Source organism: Cynocephalus volans, chromosome 11, assembly GCF_027409185.1.
Source record: "Cynocephalus volans isolate mCynVol1 chromosome 11, mCynVol1.pri, whole genome shotgun sequence".
In the NCBI taxonomy this organism is placed as follows: domain Eukaryota; kingdom Metazoa; phylum Chordata; class Mammalia; order Dermoptera; family Cynocephalidae; genus Cynocephalus; species Cynocephalus volans.
In genome coordinates this window covers 97,152,347-97,175,338 of record NC_084470.1, presented here as the reverse complement: position 1 = coordinate 97,175,338, position 22,992 = coordinate 97,152,347, and the positions used below count along the sequence as shown (strand labels likewise).

Sequence of the window (22,992 nt, the reverse complement as noted above, 5' to 3'; positions counted from 1 at the left end):
TTTAAAGTAGATTACTTTTTCACAGGTCCCTATAAAATGACCTAAAGCAAAATGTATTCATATGGGTAACTGCATATCCAGTATTTCAAAATTACCTGTTTTGAAACTACTTAGTATCAATTTTTTTACTTGGTGATATTTTTCTCAGACATAAAAAGAAATAATACGATGATATATTATGTCTTTATTGATAGATTATTAAAGAGTGGGGAAATTGTATTAGAGAAATTGTAAGATTATGTATGAGGTATTTGGGTACAAATGCGGATTCCCAAAAAACTTGATCAGAAATTTGGAAATCCGTAAATAATCAAATGATGTATATCTCCTTTTAAAACCCAATATTGGTAAACTAATATTTATAAAAGGAAAGCTAGTGTATGTTGTAAAGGAAGTCTTTCTTTTATTTTTTTCTTTCTCCCTTCCCTTCCTTCCCCTTCCCTTCTCTCTTTTCTTTCTTTCCCTTCCCCATCCCACTTCCATTATGTATTAACAGACCTGTTTTTTGGTCCCTCCATATATCAGATAACGTGTACTAGGCACTTGTCTACAGCTGTCTTACATGGACTACTAGGATAACCTCCTAACCACTGTTCATATATCTACCCTGTTCCTCACTTCATCACAGTGTAGTCTGTTCTTTACTCAGAGTGATCCTGCTAAAACCTAAATCAGCATTATGCCCAGCAGCCCCGTGGATCTGTCTCTTGCTTCAGCAGTGTTTGGACAAAAGAAACCGAGGGACTTCCTCTCTCCCAACCTCCGACCACCGACCACCCTCCAACCTCCTCTCCAGTCACAGCCTCTGGGACCATCTTCTCAGCTACCTCCTGCTTCAGGAGCCAGCCAGCATCGTTTTGTAGTTAGCTCCTCATTGCCGACCAACCATGAGCTCCCAGATTCATCAAAATTATTCCACTGAGGGGCCGGCCCGTGGCTCACTCGGGAGAGTGCGGTGCTGATAACACCAAGGCCCCGGGTTCGGATCCCATATACGGATGGCCGGTTCGCTCACTGGCTGAGCGTGGTGCTGACAACACCAAGTCAAGGGTTAAGATCCCCTTACTGGTCATCTTTTAAAAAAAAAAAAAAAAAAAAAAATTATTCCACTGAGTTGGAGGCCACCATCAACAACCCTGGTGGATTTGCATCTGCAGGCCTCCTACACTTGCCTCTCTCTGGGCTTCTATTTTGACTGCAAGGATATGGCTCTGGAGGGCGCGGGCCACCTCTCTGTGAGCTGGCTGAGGAGAAGTGTGAAGGTGCTGAGCATCTCCTCAAGTGGAAAACCAGCACCGCCACAGCTCCCTGCTAGTATGAGTGGGTGAGTCCTGGAGGCCAGGGAAGCTGCCATGGCCCTGGAGAAGAACTGAACCTGGGCCCTTTTGGATCTTCATGCCCTGGGTTCTGCCTGCACAGACCCCCAACTGTGACTTCCTGAAGAGCCACTTCTAGATGAGGAGGTGAAACTTATCAAGAAGGTGGCGACTACCTGACTAACCCCTGCAGGCTGATTGACCCCCAGGCCATGCTGGGTGAGTATGTCTTTAAAGGGCTCACCCTCAAGTATGAGTAGGAGCCTCCAGAGGTCTTTGATGGGCCCCTCTGCATCTGGAATCAGGGCTTCTGCCTGAGCCTCACCCTCCAGCCACTAGGCAGCTTTTTAACCACCCTGGAGGCCTCTCCCAAGCCTTGGACAAAATGGAAGTAAAGCATTTTTTGCAACCAAAAGAACAGAACAAAACAAAACCCTAAATCAGATCCTATCTCTACTCTGCTCAAAACTTCCAGTGACTTCCTCACAGTCGCCTTCAATGCTCTGTATAATCTGACCCTGCTTTCCTCTGCTAAGCCTCTCTGTCTTTATTTTTTCTTTCCCTCCCTTGCTCACTCAACTTCCTTGGTGTTCCTCATAAACACCAAACCCGTTCTTGTCTCAGAGCCCTTGTACTTGATCTCTTTCCCGGGAGCACCTCCTCCAGATACCCACATGGTTTGCTTGATCCTTTCATTCAGGTTTCAGTCAGATGTTATTTTAGCAGAGAGGCACACCATTCTCTGTCCCCTTTATTCTGCTTTATTTTTCTTCATAGCATTTATCACCAATGGGTATATTTTATATATATAATATTTATTGGCTGTCTTCCCCAGCTAGAATGTAGGCATTTTATTTGTTCTCTGCTGTTCCAGAGCCCAGAAGAGTGCCTCAAATATTTGAATGAACAGCTCAGCTCAAGTTCTACCTCTTCTCTTGAAGCTTTCCTGCCAACCCATAGTGATACAAATTCCTCTTTTTCTGACCTCTGTCAGAGGCACTTGTGTTGTCTCCAGTGATTCCTTAAAGACAGAGTTCTTACCATAAGTCTAACTATGTAGTAGGTAAGAGTGTGAAGTCAAAACTTTACCATGTGGCTTTAAATCCCAGCCCTGCCACTCAGCCAGTTGACTCTGGGCAAGTTAGTAACCTCTGTTATTCCATTTCCCTGCCTGGATGGTAATATTGGGTGGTTCAGTGACTGAAACACGGTGTTCATGTAGAGGAGATGGAAAAATGGGAAAAGTAGGCAGGGACCTGGCATCAAGATCCTCGTGTTCATGTAGAGGAGATGGAAAAATGGGAAAAGTAGGCAGGGACCTGGCATCAAGATCCTCGTGGGACATATTTGGGTGTTTGGAATTTTTGTATGTGACAAGAAAACTTCTGAAGACTTTTGTTTTCAAACAGCATGACATAGGATAAATCTTCGATTTATTTGAAATTATAATGTCATCCAATCTTTGCTAATACTGAACTTTGGAGGAAGTTCTTACAGATTTACCTTCTTGTTGGTGCTGTCGTGCAGTTTTTGTTTCATCTTCATTGTCCTGTCTTTACTCCTGTTTTCCGGCTAGATCTTTGTTAAAAAGCTACTGGGCCACCTTTGCTCTAGAAAAGAATTTTCATAATGTGAAAGAGACTGTAAAATGTAAAGGAATATCTATACTGCCCTGTTTCTTTTAATAGAAATTCAATATTCTGGCTCCCTTTCCTATTTAACACCTTTTTTAATGTTCCTTCTATTTGAGGGAAGAATTTCTAAGGGTACACTTGTATGTATTCTTGGTGAACTAAAAAGAAATGATATACACTAGGTTTGCCTTTTGGGTACGTGTGAAAAAATGAGATTATTTACCATACTTTCATACCTTCAGTTCTGGCATATATCCATTACCAAAAAGAAATATTTTTAGAATATTCTCCCTGCTCCATAGTAAAGGTAAAGTGACAGAGAGGGCTTGGAGTTTCTCAGCTAGGTCACAGTGTTCTGGAGCAGAAGACTACCTCATCTCAGATCAAAATCAGTATATTATTTGTGATACAAATCAAATTAATCAGTGGTTCTTCAAATTTCCCACTTCCTGTTCATTTTTTTCAGACACAAAATAAGTTCAAGGAGAAAATTTCTTTCCTACCTTTTAATATTTTGAGCTGCCTGTGTTTGGGATTCAGAGTATTTTTGGTTCTCATTGCTTAACTGGGCTGAAGATTATCTCATGTGACAGCATAGATCTCTTGTTTTGGAATTGTCATTACTTTCTAGAACAGCCATTCTGTACAGCTGCCAACATGCCCTGAATCCTCTTGCTTCATATTACAGTGATACTGCTTTGTCAGGGTAGAATTCAGCCTCACAGGGCTGGAGTCAGTCTCCGCTGACCTCATGCCACAGTACAGCATGTTCAAATCTGGGAGAAACCTGAGGGTTATTCGGCATATTCCTCCTCCTCCTCCCTCACAAGCATGGAACCCTCACTCTCCTCGGAAACCGTATGTTGTATATGTGTGTGTATCTGTCTTTTTAAAAATCTTCTCCTCAATCCTGTATAGTTCTACAGCTTTAAGTGGGGGCTGGTTGAATAGACAGACACAGGAAATGGCCTGAGCTGCTGAAACTTAGCATTTTTCAGTAATAGATCTCAGCCAGGGACATTTTCTATTTTAGGATTGACTCACGTGAGGTTGCAATAATGGAGAAGCATGTTAATGTGTTTCCTAGTTGTTCATTTTACTTATAGCTATTTGGGCAGAATGCAGAGAGTACTCTGGTGGCTGTGTAGGCATGCTCAGACCATCCTGGAGTGTCCCGACCCCCTGTGTGATGGGCTGCTTCAGCACAGAGTAATGTCATCCTCACTTTCACAGGCTAAATGGTTACCGGAAAATAAACGTTTCTTTTAGTGAACAACAATGTTTGTTTGCCTTTGGCAGCTTGGGAAAAGCTTGGGTTAAATTTGAAGATGCCAGGCATTTATAACAAATAGGAATTTGGGTTAGAGCCATTTGAAATATTTCTCACATTAAGAAAAAAAGCTTATTACTCAGCTATGTGTTTTCAAAGTATTTTTCCCAGGGACTTGATGATGTTCTGAATTGTAAAGGAGTACACACACATCTCAGTGCTAATTTGTGTCTCCAGATCAGCAGAACAAATCCCTGAAATACAACTGGATGGGAAGATGATCCAGCTTTATGCAACACAACCACCATTTTCACATTTCATCCATAGTCTTGAGTAGAAAACTTAGCCTATAGCTTGATTTGAACCATGATTTTTTTGAGTTTGGTTTTATAAATAATACATAAATATTTTCTAAGAGATACGTGCTAAAGGAAAGATGATTCTTTATACTTTTGCCTGATTCTAAAATTAGTGTGCATTAATATTGTTTGCTGTTGAGCAGGTGGATTTATAAGATCCAAACAGATTTTTCACTCTGAAATTTGATATTGAATTACTCTTATGCTGTATAGTTGATAATTTAAATGCCAGCTTTGTTAACAGATTTGTGCCTCTAGTCTGTACCTTCTTTTCCTGTTGTTTGTTCTGTATCTTGGATTTAAAAACCTTGCCACATCTCTGTTTGTTCTGAGGTTATAAAAGGTCAGTTTAATAATCTATGTTTTATTAAGGATGCTAGCCCAGAGTAAATTGGGTGGTCAGACGGAAAGAATTCACTAGGAGATCCCTAAAAGGGTAGGGAGCAAAGACTAATAGTGAAACCAAAGTTAACTCCTTTTTCTCCATTATTGACTGTCAGGTGGGGGGGAAGGGAAAGGGAAACATAAAATATAAACATCTTTAGTCAACTTAATTTTACCCAGTGATTGCATTAACTCATAACAGTAAAGAAAATTTGCTTTAAAAAAAAAAAAAGTACCTGAATGAATGATTGTAGATTAAACTGTTTCTTTGCTTACCTACTCATGTTCTCTCTCTTATTTGAACTCTTCATTGACTCTGGTAAACTAAAATAGTCTCATTGAAACCATGATTAAAATGTTCAGAAATGATGTACTTGACCACAGCATCTGAAATTTTTAACATCACTGTCTGGGTACATTAAACTGCTATAGATTGGGGTTCATATATGACCTCTTTGCATGAGATGGCAGCGTGCTTTATGAAGAGTTCATTCTAACTTACAGAATTACCTTTTGAAGGAAGACTCGAGAGAGGAAGATGTAGCTGACTCTAGGAAATAAATGGAAAGCTTTAGAAAAGTGGGACACTAAAGAACCTACTCTACATTTGTTGAATTCATATCTATATTTTAATATATAAAATGATAATATTTCCAGGTGTTGACTAGTTCTAAAGATGAATAATTTCCCATTTTCTTTCTCAGTAACCCTGCAATGCCACACGTCTGTATGTTTTTGTTAAAGTCATTCTTGTAATGTAAACATTCCAGACAGTTCCTTGACAATGTTGATATTGCCTGGGTTTTCTATATAAATGCCCAGAATTTACAGTGGCAAATTAGAACATTTATGTGGAATTCCATGGTCGTATATGGGTGCTGTGTCTTTTAAATGGGCATTGTCTACATTGCACCGTCACTGTATTAACAGTAAACTTTTGAAAGATATAATAAAACTCCCCTCACATCTAAACTTTCAAACTGCTACTTGACCGAAATCTCATCTTTCCATAGGTCTCTTAGTGCCACATAAAGATCAGATCCCATAAGAACAAGGCAGTGAGTGATCTGCCCACATTATTTTGTAACAGTAGAATTTCTTTTTAATTGAATACTGCTCAAAAGAAATCGCTAGAGTAGTGATTTGAATGGTGGATGGAAAGTATACAAAACTGGGAGAGGAGGGGACTGTTTAAAGTTGCAGTGTTTCTCTATTCTCAGTGGTCAAAATGCCTTCCTTCTCCTGTTTAAAATTAGTGAACTAGGGCTGGCCCGTGGCTCACTTGGGAGGGCGTGGTGCTGACAACACCAAGTCAAGGGTTAAGATCCCCTTACCGGTTGTCTTTTAAAAAATAATAATAATAAAATAAAATAAAATAAGTGAGCTGATGAGAATGTATTATGTCCCTTAAGACTGCTGGAGGGGAAAAAAGGTCAGGAACTCTGACTTAAAAACATTTGTCATAGATTGTTTTAATCCATATGAGAAATTATTATATGTCAGTTCTGTGTAGAACTTCTCCTATCTGAAATGGAGAGTGTTATAAAACAATTATTTGTTCATTCAACAGTTACTGAGTATGTGCTATGTGCCAGGGTTTAAGGTTTGGGATGGACTTGGGATATATTGGTGAACAAAACAGACAAATCCTCTGCTTTCCTGTAGCTTACATTCTAGTTGGGAAAGATGACAACAAATATAAAGCTAATAAGTATTTATGGAGTGTGTTAGAAAGTGAGGGGGCTATAAAAGCAATAAAGCAGGGTAACGGGGATTGGAAGTGCTGGGGGTTAGGGGTAGACTGCCGGTTTTAATAGGAAAGTAAGTGTGAACCTCATTTAAAAAGAGACATTTGGGCTAGCCAGTTGGTTAAAGCGCAGTGTTGATAACACCAAACCAAGGGTTCAGATCCCCATACTGGACAGTTGCCAAAAGAATAAAAAATTTTAAAACTTAAAACATAAAATAAAAAAGACATTTGAAGAAAGATTTGGAAGAGTGAGCAGGTTAGCCATTTGGCTGAAGAATGAACGTTTGAAGCAGAGAATACAGCTAGAACAAGGAATAGGAAAGTGTTTAGTATGACTAGAACATGAAGAATAAGGGAGGGTAGAGTGGTAGGAATTGGGATGTTAAAGATGTAATAGAGCCTCTTAGTTATCTATTGCCTTGTAACCAACCATCCCAAAATTTAATGCCTTAAAACAACTGTTTATTTGCTCAAAAGTCTATGAGTCAGCTATTTGGCGGGAAGGAGAGAGGGCGAGGAAGAAGGAAGAAAGAGTGGGCAAGAAGTACATGGGTGGTGTGTATGTGTAAACTGCTTGTGAATCTTCAGTACTTAAGAGTACTGTGAGTCCTCTCTTGATCAGATATACTTAGGAGCCTAACTTTGACTTTAAAATCGGTTTGCTGAACCATCTGGTATTAATTTTCAGTTAAATAAGTAGGACAATTTGAGTTGTATAAACCCAGGAAATATGATTAAAATGTGTTCTTTAATTTTCATTTGCTCTTAATGAAAAGTGTAGTGGTTGGTTGAAGTCTGAGGATAAGTAGACAACAGAGATTACTTAGGTCGATCCTTGGGTGGAAGAAAATATTTTATGTTCAGTAGAAACTTGTGAGGGAGGGCCGGCCCGTGGCTGACTTGGGAGTGTGTGGTGCTGATAACACCAAGGCCACAAGTTTGGATCCCTATATAGGGATGGCCGGATAGCTCACTTGGGAGAGCGTGGTGCTGACAACACCAAGTCAAGGGTTAAGATCCCCATACCGGTCATCTTTATTTTTTATTTCTATTTTATTTTTATTTATTTATTTATTTATTTTCTGATTGGGTATCTATTGCCCTAATCTTTTTCATTTATTGTTTTTTAATTAATTAATTTATTTTTTCTTAATTTTATTTTATCGATATACAATGTGGTTGATTATTGTGGCCCATTACCGATACCTCCCTCCCTCCTCCCTCTCCCCCCTCCCTCCCGACAATGTCCTTTCTGTTTGCTTCTCGTATCAACTTCAAGTAATTGTGGTTGTTATGTCTTCTTCCCCCACACCCTGGTTTTGTGTGTGTGTGTGTGTGTGTGTGTGTGTGTGTGAATTTATTTATTTATTTTTAGCTCCCACCAATAAGTGAGAACATGTGGTATTTCTCTTTCTGTGCCTGACTTGTTTCACTTAATATAATTCTCTCAAGGTCCATCCGTGTTGTTGCAAATGGCAGTATTTCATTCGTTTTTATAGCTGAGTAGTATTCCATTGTGTAGATATACCACATTTTCCATATCCACTCATCCGATGATGGACATTTGGGCTGGTTCCAACTCTTGGCTATTGTAAAGAGTGCTGCGATGAACATTGGGGAACAGGTATACCTTCGACTTGATGATTTCCATTCCTCTGGGTATATTCCCAGCAGTGGGATAGCTGGGTCGTATGGTAGATCTATCTGCAATTGTTTGAGGAACCTCCATACCATTTTCCATAGAGGCTGCACCATTTTGCAGTCCCACCAACAATGTATGAGAGTTCCTTTTTCTCTGCAACCTCGCCAGCATTTATTGTTCAGACTCTTTTGGGTTTTAGCCATCCTCACTGGGGTGAGATGGTATCTCAGTGTGGTTTTGATTTGCATTTCCCGGATGCTGAGTGATGTTGAGCATTTTTTCATATGTCTGTTGGCCATTTGTATATCTTCCTTAGAGAAATGCCTACTTAGCTCTTTTGCCCATTTTTTAATTGGGTTGCTTGTATTTTTCTTGTAAAGTTGTTTGAGTTCCTTGTATATTCTGGATATTAATCCTTTGTCAGATGTATATTTTGCAAATATTTTCTCCCACTCTGTTGGTTGTCTTTTAACTCTGTTAATTGTTTCTTTTGCTGTGCAGAAGCTCTTTAGTTTGATATAATCCCATTTGTTTATTTTTCCTTTGGTTGCCTGTGCTTTTTGGGGTCGTATTCATGAAGTCTGTGTCCAGTCCTGTTTCCTGAAGTGTCTCTCCTATGTTTTCTTTAAGAAGTTTTATTGTTTCAGGGTGTATATTTAATTCTTTAATCCACTTTGAGTTGACTTTAGTGTATGGTGAAAGGTATGGGTCTAGTTTCATTCTCCTGCATATGGATATCCAGTTCTCCCAGCACCATTTGCTAAAGAGGCAGTCTCTTCCCCAGTGTATAGGCTTGGTGCCTTTGTCAAAGATCAGATGGCTGTAGGTGTGTGGGTTGATTTCTGGGTTCTCTATTCTATTCCATTGATCAGTGTGTCTGTTTTTATGCCAGTACCATACTGTTTTGGTTATTATAACTTTGTAGTATAGTTTAAAGTCAGGTAGTGTTATGCCTCCAGCTTTATGTTTTTTGTTCAGTGTTGCTTTGGCTATGCGTGGTCTTTTGTTATTCCATATAAATGTCTGGATAGTTCTTTCCATTTCTGAGAAAAATGTCATTGGAATTTAGATGGGGATTGCATTAAATTTGTATATCACTTTGCGTAGTATGGACATTTTCACTATGTTGATTCTTCCAATCCAAGAGCATGGGATATCTTTCCATCTTCTTGTATCCTCTCTGATTTCTCTCAGCAGTGGTTTGTAGTTCTCATTATAGAGAACTAGATGATCTGTCCAATATTGACAGTGTGGTGTTCAGATCCCCTGCTATTATGGTATTAGTGTCTATTTCCTTCTTTAGGTCTAATAGAGTTTGTTTTATAAATCTGGCTGTTCCAACATTGGGTGCGTACATATTTATGATTGTTATGTCTTCTTGATGGATCAGTCCTTTTATCATTACGTAGTGTCCCTCATTGTCTCTTTTTATCGTTTTTAGTTTAAAGTCTACTTTGTCAGATATAAGAATAGCTACTCCAGCTCGTTTTTCTTTTCTGTTTGCATGGTAAATCTTTTTCCATCCTTTCAGTCTTAGTCTATGTGAGTCTTTATGGGTGAGGTGGGTCTCTTGAAGGCAGCATATAGTTGGGTCCTCCCTTTTAATCCAGTCAGCCAGTCTGTGTCTTTTGATTGGGGAATTTAAGCCGTTTACATTAAGAGTTGTTATTGAATAGTATTGATTTATTCCTAGCATTTTGTTGATTGTTGTTTGGTTTTCTTAGGTGTCTTTTGTTCCTTGCTTTCTGATTTACTGTTTGTTTTCTGTGTTTGTTGGTTCCTTAGGTTGTAGATAGCGTTTTTGTTTGTTTGTTTTCTCTTCATGAATGCCATTTTTATTATACTAGTGGGTTTAGATTTTTCTTGGGTTTTTCTGGCAGTGGTAGTTATTTTTCAGGAACCAAACCCAGTACTCCCTTGAGAATTTCTTGTAAGGGTGGTCATGTGGTGGTGAACTCCCGCAGTTTTTGTTTGTCTGAGAAATATACTGTTTGCCCTTCATTTCGGAAGGATAGCCTTCCAGGGTAGAGTATTCTTGGCTGGCAATCTCTGTCTTTTAGTATTTTGAATATATCATCCCATTCCTTTCTGGCTTTTAGGGTTTGTGTTGAAAAGTCTGATGTTAGCCTGATTGGGGCTCCCTTATAGGTGATTTGACGCTTCTCTCTTGCAGCTTTTAAGATTCTCTCTTTGTCTTTGAGTTTTACCAATTTGACTATAACTTACCAGTCATCTTTAAAAAAAAGAAAAAGAAAGAAAGAAAGAAAAGAAAAGAAACTTCTGAGGAAAATTTTGTAGGGAATCATTTCTGGGGAGTATAGAAGCCTAATTAAAGTTGACACACACACCCCCACCCTTAGTTCCTCATGCAAATTACCTGTTTGAAAAATCTAGGCACCTTTTAATTATGTCCTGATTGCAACTTCAGGGGGTCAAAAGATGCTGACAGAAAAGGAAATAGGTATGGTTGGATTACATATCAAAGATGGTCAAGTTTACCCATAATTAAAGGAATGCACATGACAAGTGAGAACAAGATCTCATTTTAATGATCAGGCTAATCAAAATAGACTCAGACTATCAAAAACATTTGATAACTAGAGCTGGCATAGTTGTGCCCCTACATTGCTGGTCGTGTAAATTGCTGTAATCTTTTGGAGGAGTAACTTGACAATCTTTATCAAAGTGCAAAATGTATATACTCTCTGATACACTGCCAGGAATTTACATTATCGATATACTCACAGAAGTTCACCAAGATAAATGCAAATAAATTATAGAATTGTTTGTAATTTTAAATGGGAAGATTTTCTTTTGATACTCAGTTGAAATTCAGTGACGAACATGTGTGACATTCCCAAATCCCTCTCCTCCCAAAGGTGGTTCTGCCTTCTCCGTTATTGAGGAACTGTGCCTTTTTGTTCTATTTTACAAGTATTAGGTGGGTTCACAGGAAATCCTTTAAAAAATTTTTTCCTAGAAATAAAGGCTTTTTGTTTATTCCATTAATAGCTGTCATTGGAGATAGGGGTGTTCAGTATGAAGGATGGAATGCTCTGAGATGCTTCTCACACAAGAGCTGTTAGGAAGAGAATGGGCAATAGTAGAAAGCTGTTGATTAAAAAACAAATCTTTGGGCCGAGCCCGTGGCGCACTCGGTAGAGTGCTGCGCTGGGAGCGCGGCAACGCTCCCGCCGCGGGTTCGGATCCTATATAGGAATGACCGGTGCACTCACTGGCTGAGTGCCGGTCACGACAAATAAAAAAAAAAAAACCAACAAATCTTTAAGAAGTAAAGACTTCAAGGATTAGTATATGAGAATGAAATGGGGAAGTAGGTGGTCTAGAGGAATTTCACTATAACTGCATCTTCAGATGATTCTGTTAATTTCTAAAAGCTCCATTTTCATTTTTGAAAAACAGAACTAGGTCACAAAATTTGAGAAAGCAGAGGAAGACAGAACTTTTATTACATATTTCCTAAACTAATGCTGCCTTTACATTTTACACCATTGCATTTGCATTTATCATGCAAACATTTTATCATACATATCAAGTATCATACATTATTTAATGAAAAAATCCAGTTTTTGCCTGTTTATCTTATGTTTCCCTTGTGCGCGCTGTGATTAATTGCTTGCATCGTTTGATTCACTGTTATTCTCCACTGAATTAATTATATGCCAGATTACCTCTGAGTTTTGGAGCTGGATGAGGGAAGAGAGCATAAAACAGACAGAGTACAGGACATCCAGGTGACAGCTGTTGGTACCTCAAACAATGAGAAAGTCTAAAGAAATATACTCAATTACTTTGTTTCAGGCATGAAAGCAGGATTAGAGTAAGGCAAAAATACTGGTTTTCACTGACCCAGGGGGTTGTGGTTCAGAATGAACATTTTCACCTTGGAGGCAAGAGCTCTGGATTGCATTGTCACTAGGACCTAAGTTGTCTCTAAAATAAGGAGTAATATTGGCCAGAGATGAGGCTCGAGCCACCTGGCTTCTAGTCCCAGTCCTACCACAACTAGATAGTGACTTGGGGAATTCAGTTAACATGCTTTTGTTTCTCATTTGTAAAGTAAGGCTGTTTCACCAGATAACCTCTCAACATCTTTAGATTTTAGGATGTTCAGATGGATGTCGTGTATATGAATATACAAGGGTACTTCAAAAAGTTCCTGGAAGAGTAGAATTTAAAATAACACAAATCTTTCCATGAACTTTTTGAAGTACCCTTGTACATGTACAGACATGTATAGATTGGTTTTTAATATAAAATAATACGTTTTCCTATGGCTCTTAAATAGAGATTTAGATCTCAAACTTTGCTTATACTCTGTCTTTTATTTAAAAAGTAATCTCTTATCTGATTATTATTATTGAGTTACAAACTACTTATAGAAGGTAAATGAGAGATTTTACTTAAAGGAGAACAACTAGTGTATAGGAAAATCTGGATTTAAACAAAAGCCTTATAAATTGGGGTAGGGTGATTATTTGCTTTTAAAAGCCTTCAACCTAGGATTCATTTAAATAGCCATTTTAAAGTTCAATGTAATAAATATTATAGCATATGTAAATCTTTAATTTGTATATTATTTTACAGAAACATGAACTCTCTTAAGTGGGAGTAGCATATCTTCATTTATTATATGAGATTAATCTCTAGTCCTACCAATTAATAAATTGTTATTTGAAATTAGTAAAAACATACAGTGAAATGGGTGTTACCATAGATGTATATGTGTACTTTAAAATGATGAAGTTCATGTACATTGTATTTGTCAAAATTGATTAATTTCTTACAAATGTGTGAGAATTAAATAAAATTTGGACATAGGCTGCATGGTTATTATAAGTAGCATAAGGGATCTTAAAAAAGTTTGTGGAAAGGTTTATATTTGTAATTCTACTTTTTCATGAACTTTTTGAGGTACCCTCATATGATTCTTTTCTTGGGGTTGGGGGAGTAGACCTTCATGTGATTCTTAAGTGCTTCAGTCTCTGTGCCTGGAACTAGGCATAGGTATAAAATGGAACATGACCGATGTTGGAAAAATAGAATAATTTAATCAGGCCCTCCCGCCTTTGGTTTGGTTGGGGGTGGTGCAGCACATTCTTTGTAAATAAGTTGTGTGTGGGTGGAGTTAGTGTGCATGCACAGCACTGTGACCAGGCTGGCATTGACTGCCTTGGGCGTCTGCCGTGCACAACCATGCTCTCCAACCTACGGCTTCCAAGGACCTGTTTTCCAGTTACCTAGCTCATAGACCTGCATGTGAGGGGTCTGGTGACCCAGCCTGGCGTGTGAAGGGTTTGTGACCCAGTCTGGACAACGGGCTTGAGGGGTCTGTGAGCTCCAGACCCAGCCCTAGCTCGACAATTGGCCCAGTCAGCAGGATTACAGACAGGGAAAAGAGCTCAACAGTTGGCCCAGTCGCAGCAGGATTATGGGCAGGCAAAAGAGCTTGACAATTGTAGTCTGCCACAGGATTCTGAGCAGGTACAGGAGCCAAAAGCCCTTGGAAGGAGGAGGAAATTTGGCTACTTTTGAATATGCTCTGCCCTATGGCCACCTTCCTGTTGACTGGGATCTGGTCATTGCACACTGTACTGCAAGGCAGCATAGACCAAGCATTACAATGGAAAACCCCTTGGGAAGGGGAGGAAATGTGGCTATCCTTGAGCATGTGGTGCCCGGTGGCCACTTTTCTGCTGACCGGAGCCTGGCTGCTGTTAACTATACTGCAAACTGATGGAAATTTGCAGCAGAAAGCAGAGTTGTTGGAAGCAAAGATGATTATCCTGGAGGATGACGTGCAGCAATTGGCCACTGCTGCTTCTCACACCAGGGAAGACGAACAACCCAGGGGTGAGTTGGGGGAGACTGTGCATCTCCAGGCACGACCTGTTGTGCACGAGAAGTTGAAACACGAGCAACCTATGGGACAGGACAGACAACCAGCGAGCGATCCACAGGTGACCCGGTTCACCACCTATGTCCTGTATACCCAGGTTGAACTGGTTGAATTGGGAAGACAGTTCAGGCAGAAACATGGGGAGACCCTGACTGCTTGGCTGTTGTGGTTGTGGGACCTAGGGGTGGATAGTGTGATGTGCTCTGGTGAGGAGGTGGAGAAATTGGCCTCCATTACTGTACACCTGTCCCTGAGGCAGTGGCTGCAGAATAGCAGATAATGCACAAGGGCGAGGTAATCACTCCTTGATGGAATGGGTGAATGCAGCTGCCTGAACTGTGTGAGCAAATGCTGGAGAACTGCTCAAGATTGTTAGTAAATGGCAAATGTGTGCTGAGTTGGTCCAAATCATTTGGGAGCTGGGAATACAGCAGTCCTTGTTTAATGTGAACACCCATGGCCCGGACAATGAAGATTTTACAGGCAGCATGAGAGACCTAGTGCTGCAAAATGCCCCATCATCGTCCTTTGGGTCACTGATGGCTATACTGGCCCCATATATTGGTCGTCCTATACATGAGGTAATGACCATGAAGCCAGCTTGGGTGAAGTAGAGGATAGCAGACTAGCAAAAGGGGTCTGAAAGGTGGCTAAGACCAAACCCCCAAGAAATGCTCAGGATCTTATCCTGAGGGGACCAAGCAAGACTAGCCGTAAGCAGATGTGGCTTGACTTGCTTGCAGCAGGGGTTGATAAAAAGAAAATTGACTGGCAGCCAAACACAGTCTTGTTTGCTTTGTGGCAGCAATTGCGTCCTGAACAGTGTTTTCCAAACATCTGGAAACAGGTAGCTACGCTCAGTAGATTTAAAGGACTTTTTGGTTGCTCCCGAGGAGGCAGGTGAACTGTTTCATTTTGATTAGGGAGGAGGCCAAGGTGCTCATCTTTTAGGGACAGGCAAGGACCGGAGGCCTCATGTTGAACTGGCAATATATTGGTCGAGGACAAATGAGCAGCGTGTTTTGGCATTGGTGGATACAGGTGCAGAATGTAGCCTGATATATGGCAATCCAGATAAATTTCCAGGGGTCACAGTTCGTATAAATGGCTATGGAGGACATACTATTGAGGTCAAAGCTGTGTCACTGCCATTGGACATAGGAAGATTACTGCCTCATGTATATACTGAATATATATCCCCTGTAGCTGAATACATCTTGGGTATGGATGTACTTTATGGTTTGTACATGCAAGCAACAGTTAAGAGAGTTTCGGCTGTGAATATGAACAGTAAAGCCTGTGTTACGAGGATATGCTAAACATGACCCACAGGTGTTACCCAAGCCAAGACGTGTAGTTAATGTAAAGCAATATCGTCTACCAGGAGGACCTGCAGAGATAAGTGTCACTATATTGTAATTAGAGAAAGTTGGCATTATTTGTCTGGCTCATAGCCCATTTAATGCTCCGGTATGGCCAGTGAAAAAGCCTGATGGTACCTGGAGAATGACTGTAGATTATCGAGAACTGAACAAAATAGTGCCTCCTTTGCATGCAGCTGTGCCTTCAGTTCATGACTTGATGGATCAGCTGACGATTTAGCATTATGTATTGGACCTTGCAAATGCTTTTTTCTCTATTCCAATCTCAGCTGATAGCCAAGATCAGTTTGCCTTCAACTGGGAAAGGAGGCAGTGGACCTTTCAAGTATTGCCCCAAGATTATCTGCATAGCCCAATCACCTGTCATGGTTTGGTGGCTGGGGACCTAGCCAAGTGGACTAGGTCCAGCACGATTACAGTGTTTCACTACATTGATGATGTGTTACTAACCTCTGATTCTCTTGCAGATTTAACCAGGCAGCTCCAATGCTGCTAAGTCATTTGGAACTATGTGGGTGGGCCATGAACACAGCCAAAGTGCAATGATCTGGGCTGTCAGTCAAATTCCTGGGCGTGGTCTGGTCGAGTAAGACAAGGATCATCCCAGAAGCAATTCAGATAATCTGTTGGTCCCAATAACCCTTCTGTATTTTTGCCCATAGTGTTCTGGCTGCAGGCACTGCACCAGAGTCATGTGATTGGTGTGTTAGCCTACTGAACGTGCGTTGAACTGCCCATCAATCAGTATGACTGCAGGATTCCCTTGGACGATCACAGCAATGGTGACTACTAACCGGACATATGTGGCTAATAGTTAAAAGGACAGAACTACAAGCCTTAAGGCATACTGAACAGACAATATGTTATGTAAATGTAAGAGTCATTTATCCTTGCTAAGAGAACATCGCAGAAGATTCTGAACATGCGTAGATTGTACAGCGAGGGACCCCGAAGGGGTGGATTGTTGGGAAAATAGAATAATTTAATCAGGCCCCTTCGCCTTAGGTCTGGTTGGGGGTGGTGCGATGCATTATTTGTAAATAAGTTGTGTGTGGGTGGAGTTAGTGCACATGTGCAGCGCTGTGACCTGGCGGCCTCCAGCGTCTGCTGCTCGCACCATGCTCTCCAGCCTACGGCTTCCAAGGACCTAGCTCATAGACCTGCGTGTGAGGGGTCTGGTGACCCAGCCTGGCATGTGAAGGGTTTGTGACCCAGTCTGGACAACGGGCTTGAGGGATCTGTGAGCTCCAGACCCAGCCCTAGCTTGACAATTGGCCCAGTCAGCAGGATTATGGGTAGGTAAAAGAGCTTGACAATTGGCCCAGTTGGTAGGATTACGGGCAGGTGAAAGAGCTCGACAACTGAAAATACAGATTTCTTGAAATATCAGTATGAAAAAGACTTGGGCTACAAATATCCTGTCCTTTACAGAGAGTTTCTCATTAGATTCAATATCTTCTTTTATCAGTAATTGCTGACCTATGTGTAATCGGTACCTCTGTAATGTAAAGCCTGTTACCTTCAAGTAGAGTTGTGTGTTGTGCATTTAGGGTGAGCAGGATAAGAGTTTGTTGTGTTTGTTGTTGTTGACTAACCACTTAGGATTGCCCATGGGAGAAGACATGATTCAGTCATAAAAACAGTAGACTTGTGTTTATAATATCTAAGCTCCAGATTTACCTTAATTTCTTACTAGTCCTCAGTCTTTAAAGAATTCCAACTTCTCATGAGCTTCAGGTTCCTCATGAATACAATGGCTGCCTTGCAAACCTCACAAGAGTCCAAAAGCAGAGGGTTCTAACCTGAAAGCAGATATTTTTAGTACTCAAGCAATTTATTATTATTATTATTTTAACATTTGCTAGTTTATTATAAAGAATATTACAGAGAATACAGATGAAGAGATGTATCGGGCAGGGTATGGGGGAAGGGCCACTCCGCCCTCCAGGAATCTCCACGTGTTCAGCTATCCAGAAGCTGTCTGAACCCAGGCCTCTTGAACTTTTATGGAGGCTTCATTACATAGACATGATTGATTAAATCATAGCTACTGGTGATCAACTTAACCTTCAGCCCCTCTCCCCTCCCTGTAGGTTGGGGGGTAGGACTGAAAGTCCTGCCTTGGTCTTTCCTGTGACCACCCCTCATCCTGAAGCTACCTAGGGGCTACCAGCCATCATTAGCATACAAAAAGACTTATCGCTTTAGAGATTCTAAGGATTTTAGGAGTTGTATATCAGGAGACAGGGATGAAGACCAAATACATATTTTCACAATATCACAGTCCATCCATACCTCACCATATACCAAAATCAACTCAAAATGGAGTAAAGTCTTAAATATAAGACCTGAAACTATTAAATTCCTGAAAGAAAACAGGGGAAATACTTCTGGATGTAGGACTGGGCAAAGACTTTATGAATAAGACCCCAAAGCACAGGAAGAAAAAAAAAAGAAGAAAGAAAAAATAAATGGGATTATATCAAACTAAAAAGCTTCTATACAGCAAAAGAAGCAACAGAGCAAAAAGGCAACCTACACAATGGGAGAAAATATGTGCAAACTATGCATTTGACTTGTAATTAATATCCGGGATATACAAAGAACTCAAACACTTAACAGTAAGAAAACAAGTAACCTGGTTAAAAAATGGACAAAGGAGCTGAATAGGCATTTCTAAAAGGAAGATATACAAACGACCAACAGGCATGAAAAAATGCTCAACGTCAGTTAGCATCAAGGAAATGCAAATCAAAACCAACTTGAGATATTATCTCACCACAGTTAGACTGGCTATTATCAAAAAGAGAATAACAAACACTGGCTAGGATATGGAGAAAGGAGAACCCTCCTACACTGTTGGTGGGACTGTAAATTGGTGCAGCCATTATGGAAAACAGTATGGAAGTTCTTCAGACACCTACAGATAGACCTACCATATAATCCAGCAATTCCACTGCTGGGTATATACCCAAAGGAATGGAAATCATCACGTCGAAGGGATACCTGCATTCCTGTGTTTATTGAAGCACTATTTACTATAGCCAAGAGTTGGAACCAACTTAAATGTCCATCAGACGACTGGAATAGGAAAAGGTGGTATATGTACTCAATGGAATACTGCTCTGCCATAAAAAAGAATGAAATTCTGCCATTTGCAGCAACATGGGAGAGCTTAGAGAAAATTATATGTGAAATAAGCCAGGCGTAGAAAAAGAAATACCACATGTCCTCACTCATAAGTGGGAGCAAATAAGTAAATAAATAGAAAGGAAAGAAAGAAAGAATCACAATAATATGTTGAACTTTCACAAAAAAGAGAACTGGTTATTAAAGGTAGGAAAGGGTGGGGCGAGGGGTTAGCAAGAGATTGGTTAAGGGTCACAGAGATTTGATTATGTTTTATAAACATAAGTATACTAATTATCCTGATTTGATCACTACATATTGTACACAGGTATTGATATTCAAATCTGTGCCCCACGAATATGTATAATCAATTGTGTTTCAACAGAAAAGCTGTCGGGGTTGGGGGGTGTCAGGGAACAATATCACAGTCTACTCACTTGTCTTCAAACATGGATCCCTTACATCAAAAGGATATACAACTCAAAAGACAGTGGCACATTACTAGAATCCCATTCAGTCATTAATAATTAGTACAGTCCATATGAAAACCTTATCCCTAGATAGAACTTTGTCCTCAACTTTGACTTGCTCTGTCCTTAGCAATATGCATTACTGTTGTTACTTTATTTTGTCCTCCCACTTAAGAGTGTCAGTATTCTGAGGTTAAAAGGTCTGAAGCCCCAAAATATAAGTGGAACTCAGTACATATTTGTTGACATTTCTGAGTAGAGTTTATAAAGGTCAATATTAGAAAACTTCAAGTGGAATCTAAAGAGATGTTCATTTCTAGGTTTTTTATTTTACATGAATAGTATAAATTTATGTTATAAAATAAATTTTTGTTGTGTAGCAAAGCAAAAATGTGAGCCTCTGAACCATGGAATAACTGAAGAAATAAATGATATTAAAGCCTTGGTGATCTAAAATTTCTTAAACACTAGGAGTTTTACAGTAAACTGTAATGCTTAAATTCAGTTTTATAAATGTTAAAATTAGGTGTACAAAGGTAATTTCCAGGTACTGTTAATTATTTGAAAAATAGACAAATTTTCAATCTCCGTAGCACTTAATTATTACCATTACAGACCAGAGGTTAGGAGTGCATAAATAAGTATTTTATAAGGGAAGCTCTAATTACTTGAGTATTAAACAGATTTTCCAGATTTCAGTTATTCCAAACTAAATTCACTCTTTTTTCATAGAATTACTACACTAGTAAATCAGAGGTACTCTGAAAACATAGGATAACTTGAATTCAGCAGTACATGAAATATCAGGAAAGTGCATTAAATATCATGAAAATTGTCTTTCATGGTATTATGGGTGGAAATAATAACTGATTATTCATAATTGAGTGAGTGAATGAATGAGTGAAGAGAGGACTAATTTGGATAAATGTCATCCTGGATCAAGGTCTCTGATGATTTGCTTCAGGATACCTTCTGGTCCTGTTCAACCTCTGCATTAATTCCTTGGCTATGACATGCTTAATAAAAGTTTAAGATGTTAAGCAGCTGAAAATAATAATTAAAATTTTGGCCAGCAGGGTCTGGCTGGTTAGCTCAGTTGGTCAGAGGATGGTGTTATAACACCACAGTTAAGGGTTCAGATTCCCATTATAGGCCAGCTGCCAAAAAAAAAAAAATTCTTTTTTATCAACAGAATTGGAAACCAGTGGTATTCTCAACTGATAAGCAAAGGTCATTACATTATGTGATTTAGCTGCACTACATTTATGCGATTTATGGAAAGGGCAACTATTCTTAACACCATTTTCAGTTAAAGTGAAAGCAGACAGAGGAAGTAAAGTAAGTATACTGACTAGCAAATCTCTAATTTAGATATAAAAAGAGAGTCTATGCCTATTGGAATCTTAATTCATCTAAATAAGACAAAGCTCTTACATTGCAATATATTTTAAGAATTAGGATGTCCTAGACAGTTATTCTTTTAAGTTAAATTTCAAGGAAGGGGGGGCTGGGAGGAGGGAAAAAATTTTGAGGAAGGAAGAGTTATTAATATTACCTTAATATTTAGAATATTATATCAGAAACATTGTTGTTAATATATTAACAACATAAAACACCCTGAGAGGAAACAAAGTTCCTAATCATTGAAGTGAATAAATGAAATTCCTAACAATATCCCCAATCTCCATCTCAATTTTGCTGATAGAGACACAGAAGAACATTTGTTATTGATCGTGGACAAATTTGTGTTGTTAAAGTTTTCCTTTCAATGTGCGAGACAGCAAGTTACTAGGAATTTTAATTAGGACTTTTCCTTTCTAACTCTCTAGATTAGTGATATACAAATTTTGTAGTACCCTCTAAAGCCTGAACAAGTCATCTCACTTTTAACTTTAAAATGTTTTATAAATTAAATTCAATAAAATTATAAGGAGGTAAAAGTAATTTTATTGGAATATATTTATGGAAAGATGGAAAATATTTATTTCTTGAGTGGCTGCCAAAGTTAGGAACAAGCTAGAGACAATTCCATATTGATATTCTAAATAATGGCCTGAAAACAGAGGTCTTCCTCATTTACTGCTTTTCTTAGTCTTATGTGAATAATTTGCCTCCTAATTTTAATTTTGAGCGATTTTTTTTTTTCCCTCAGACATTTCTAATAAATTTCACTTAATCATGGGGTACACTATCTTTTATGGTCCTTTGCAACTCTAATTTGGGATTCAGAAAAGTTAGTTGCTTTGACCTCAGCTGGGTTGTTCCCTTATACACATTCTTCCTATTTAATGTAAACAAATTCTGGGCCAAAGAGCTTGTGAATATATGGTTTTGCATTTTAGATGACATATTCATTATTGACACTAGTTATAGAAATATTTCTAGGAGATCCTTTTCTTTGGGTCAAAATTTCAGCTTCACTTTCTTTCTGACCATTTCTGAGTGACTGTTTTTCTCTTACTGAAATTCAAAGTATCTAAATTTGAAATAATAATTTTCTTTCCCAAAACTAACCCTGCTTTTCATCTTTCCTGTTTGAATTGTATCAACATGCTCTTAGGTTGAAATGTGGGCCTTGTCTTCCATTTCTTCTTCTTCTTCATCTCTAAGTATAGTCCACAAATCCTACCATTCCTCCTTCAGAGGAATCACCAGGCCTTTTCTTTTGTATTTCTTCTGCCACTACTCTGCTCCATCCCTGTCATGTTTTAGTAACCTTCCCTCTAGTCTCACCTGTCTTCAAGCCTCTGACGCCTCAGGTTAACACTACCAAAGTAGAAGGCAGAATGCTTTAAAACATAATGTCTCAGGATTGAAATGAGAGGCAAGCTGATACGATATAATCTGCAGTGGAGTAAAACGTTTCTTTATCTTTTCTCCTAAACTTCAAGTAATCCCAAAGATTCACTTACTCATTTATTCATTCATTAAACAATATTTTAGGGCCGGCCCCATGGCTCACTCGGGAGAGTGCAGCACTGGTAGCACCGAGGCCATGGGCTCGGATCCTATATAGGGATGGCCAGTGCGCTCACTGGCTGTGTGTGGTGCGGACCACACTGTGCCAAGGGTTGCAATCCCCTTACCAGCCAAAAAAACAAAACAAAAAAACCCAATATTTTAAGTATATGCTCTGTTCTAGTAATAATACCTAAGTATTATACTTATCTTTTCACTATCCTTTATCAATTCCTCTTTTCTCTTCAAGTATCCTATTTATGCTTTCTCTAGTTTTTTATCTCTAGCCTCAACCTCGCAAGCCCCACTCCTGTTTCTAAAGGTACTAAACCTTGATTCGTTCTAAGTCCCATAAATCACACAAATCCCACAGTTAAGTGGTCAAGCAAAGACTCAGTTCTGCTTCATTTGTAGACTAGCACTTTTCCAACCCCATCTTAATAATATAAGGCCTGTTGTCTAAGCTTAATGATGGCAAACAACAGATACTGTAAAGTGATTGTATCTCAAGAGAAAGGGTGAAAAAATGAGAAATTGGCCAGTTGGTTGCTTTTTAATAACAAACTTTAAAAAGGTTTGGAAAGACTTATGTTTTCATAAGTAGCCAGTTAATATCTATTGTATCTGTCTTCACCTTATTTCCTCTTCTTTCTTGGTTGTATCTCTTTATTTTGAGTCAAATGGCTATTCTTAATACTCAGAACCAAGTTTTAGGAACCACTGGGGCTTTGTGTACTTTAATGGAAAATTAAGTAACAGGGAATAATGAAGCCAAGTT

The 22,992-nt window shown here is 39.2% G+C and overlaps 1 protein-coding gene across 4 annotated transcripts in view; it reads left to right on the top strand.

Annotated features, from left to right (window-relative positions):
* TMCC1 (transmembrane and coiled-coil domain family 1) overlaps nucleotides 1-22,992 on the top strand; it is a 201,605-nt gene that overhangs the window by 123,968 nt on the left and 54,645 nt on the right. The window contains exon 1 of one of the 4 annotated variants that reach the window (XM_063113763.1): nucleotides 3,665-3,808. The exons of 2 other annotated variants lie outside the window; for them this stretch is intronic. In XM_063113763.1, coding sequence (XP_062969833.1) covers nucleotides 3,782-3,808 — 27 coding nt within the window. In that variant the 5' untranslated portion in view covers nucleotides 3,665-3,781. Of the gene's footprint in view, nucleotides 1-3,664; nucleotides 3,824-22,992 lie in introns of those variants that run through there. One more of the 4 variants, XM_063113761.1, reaches the window with a different exon arrangement.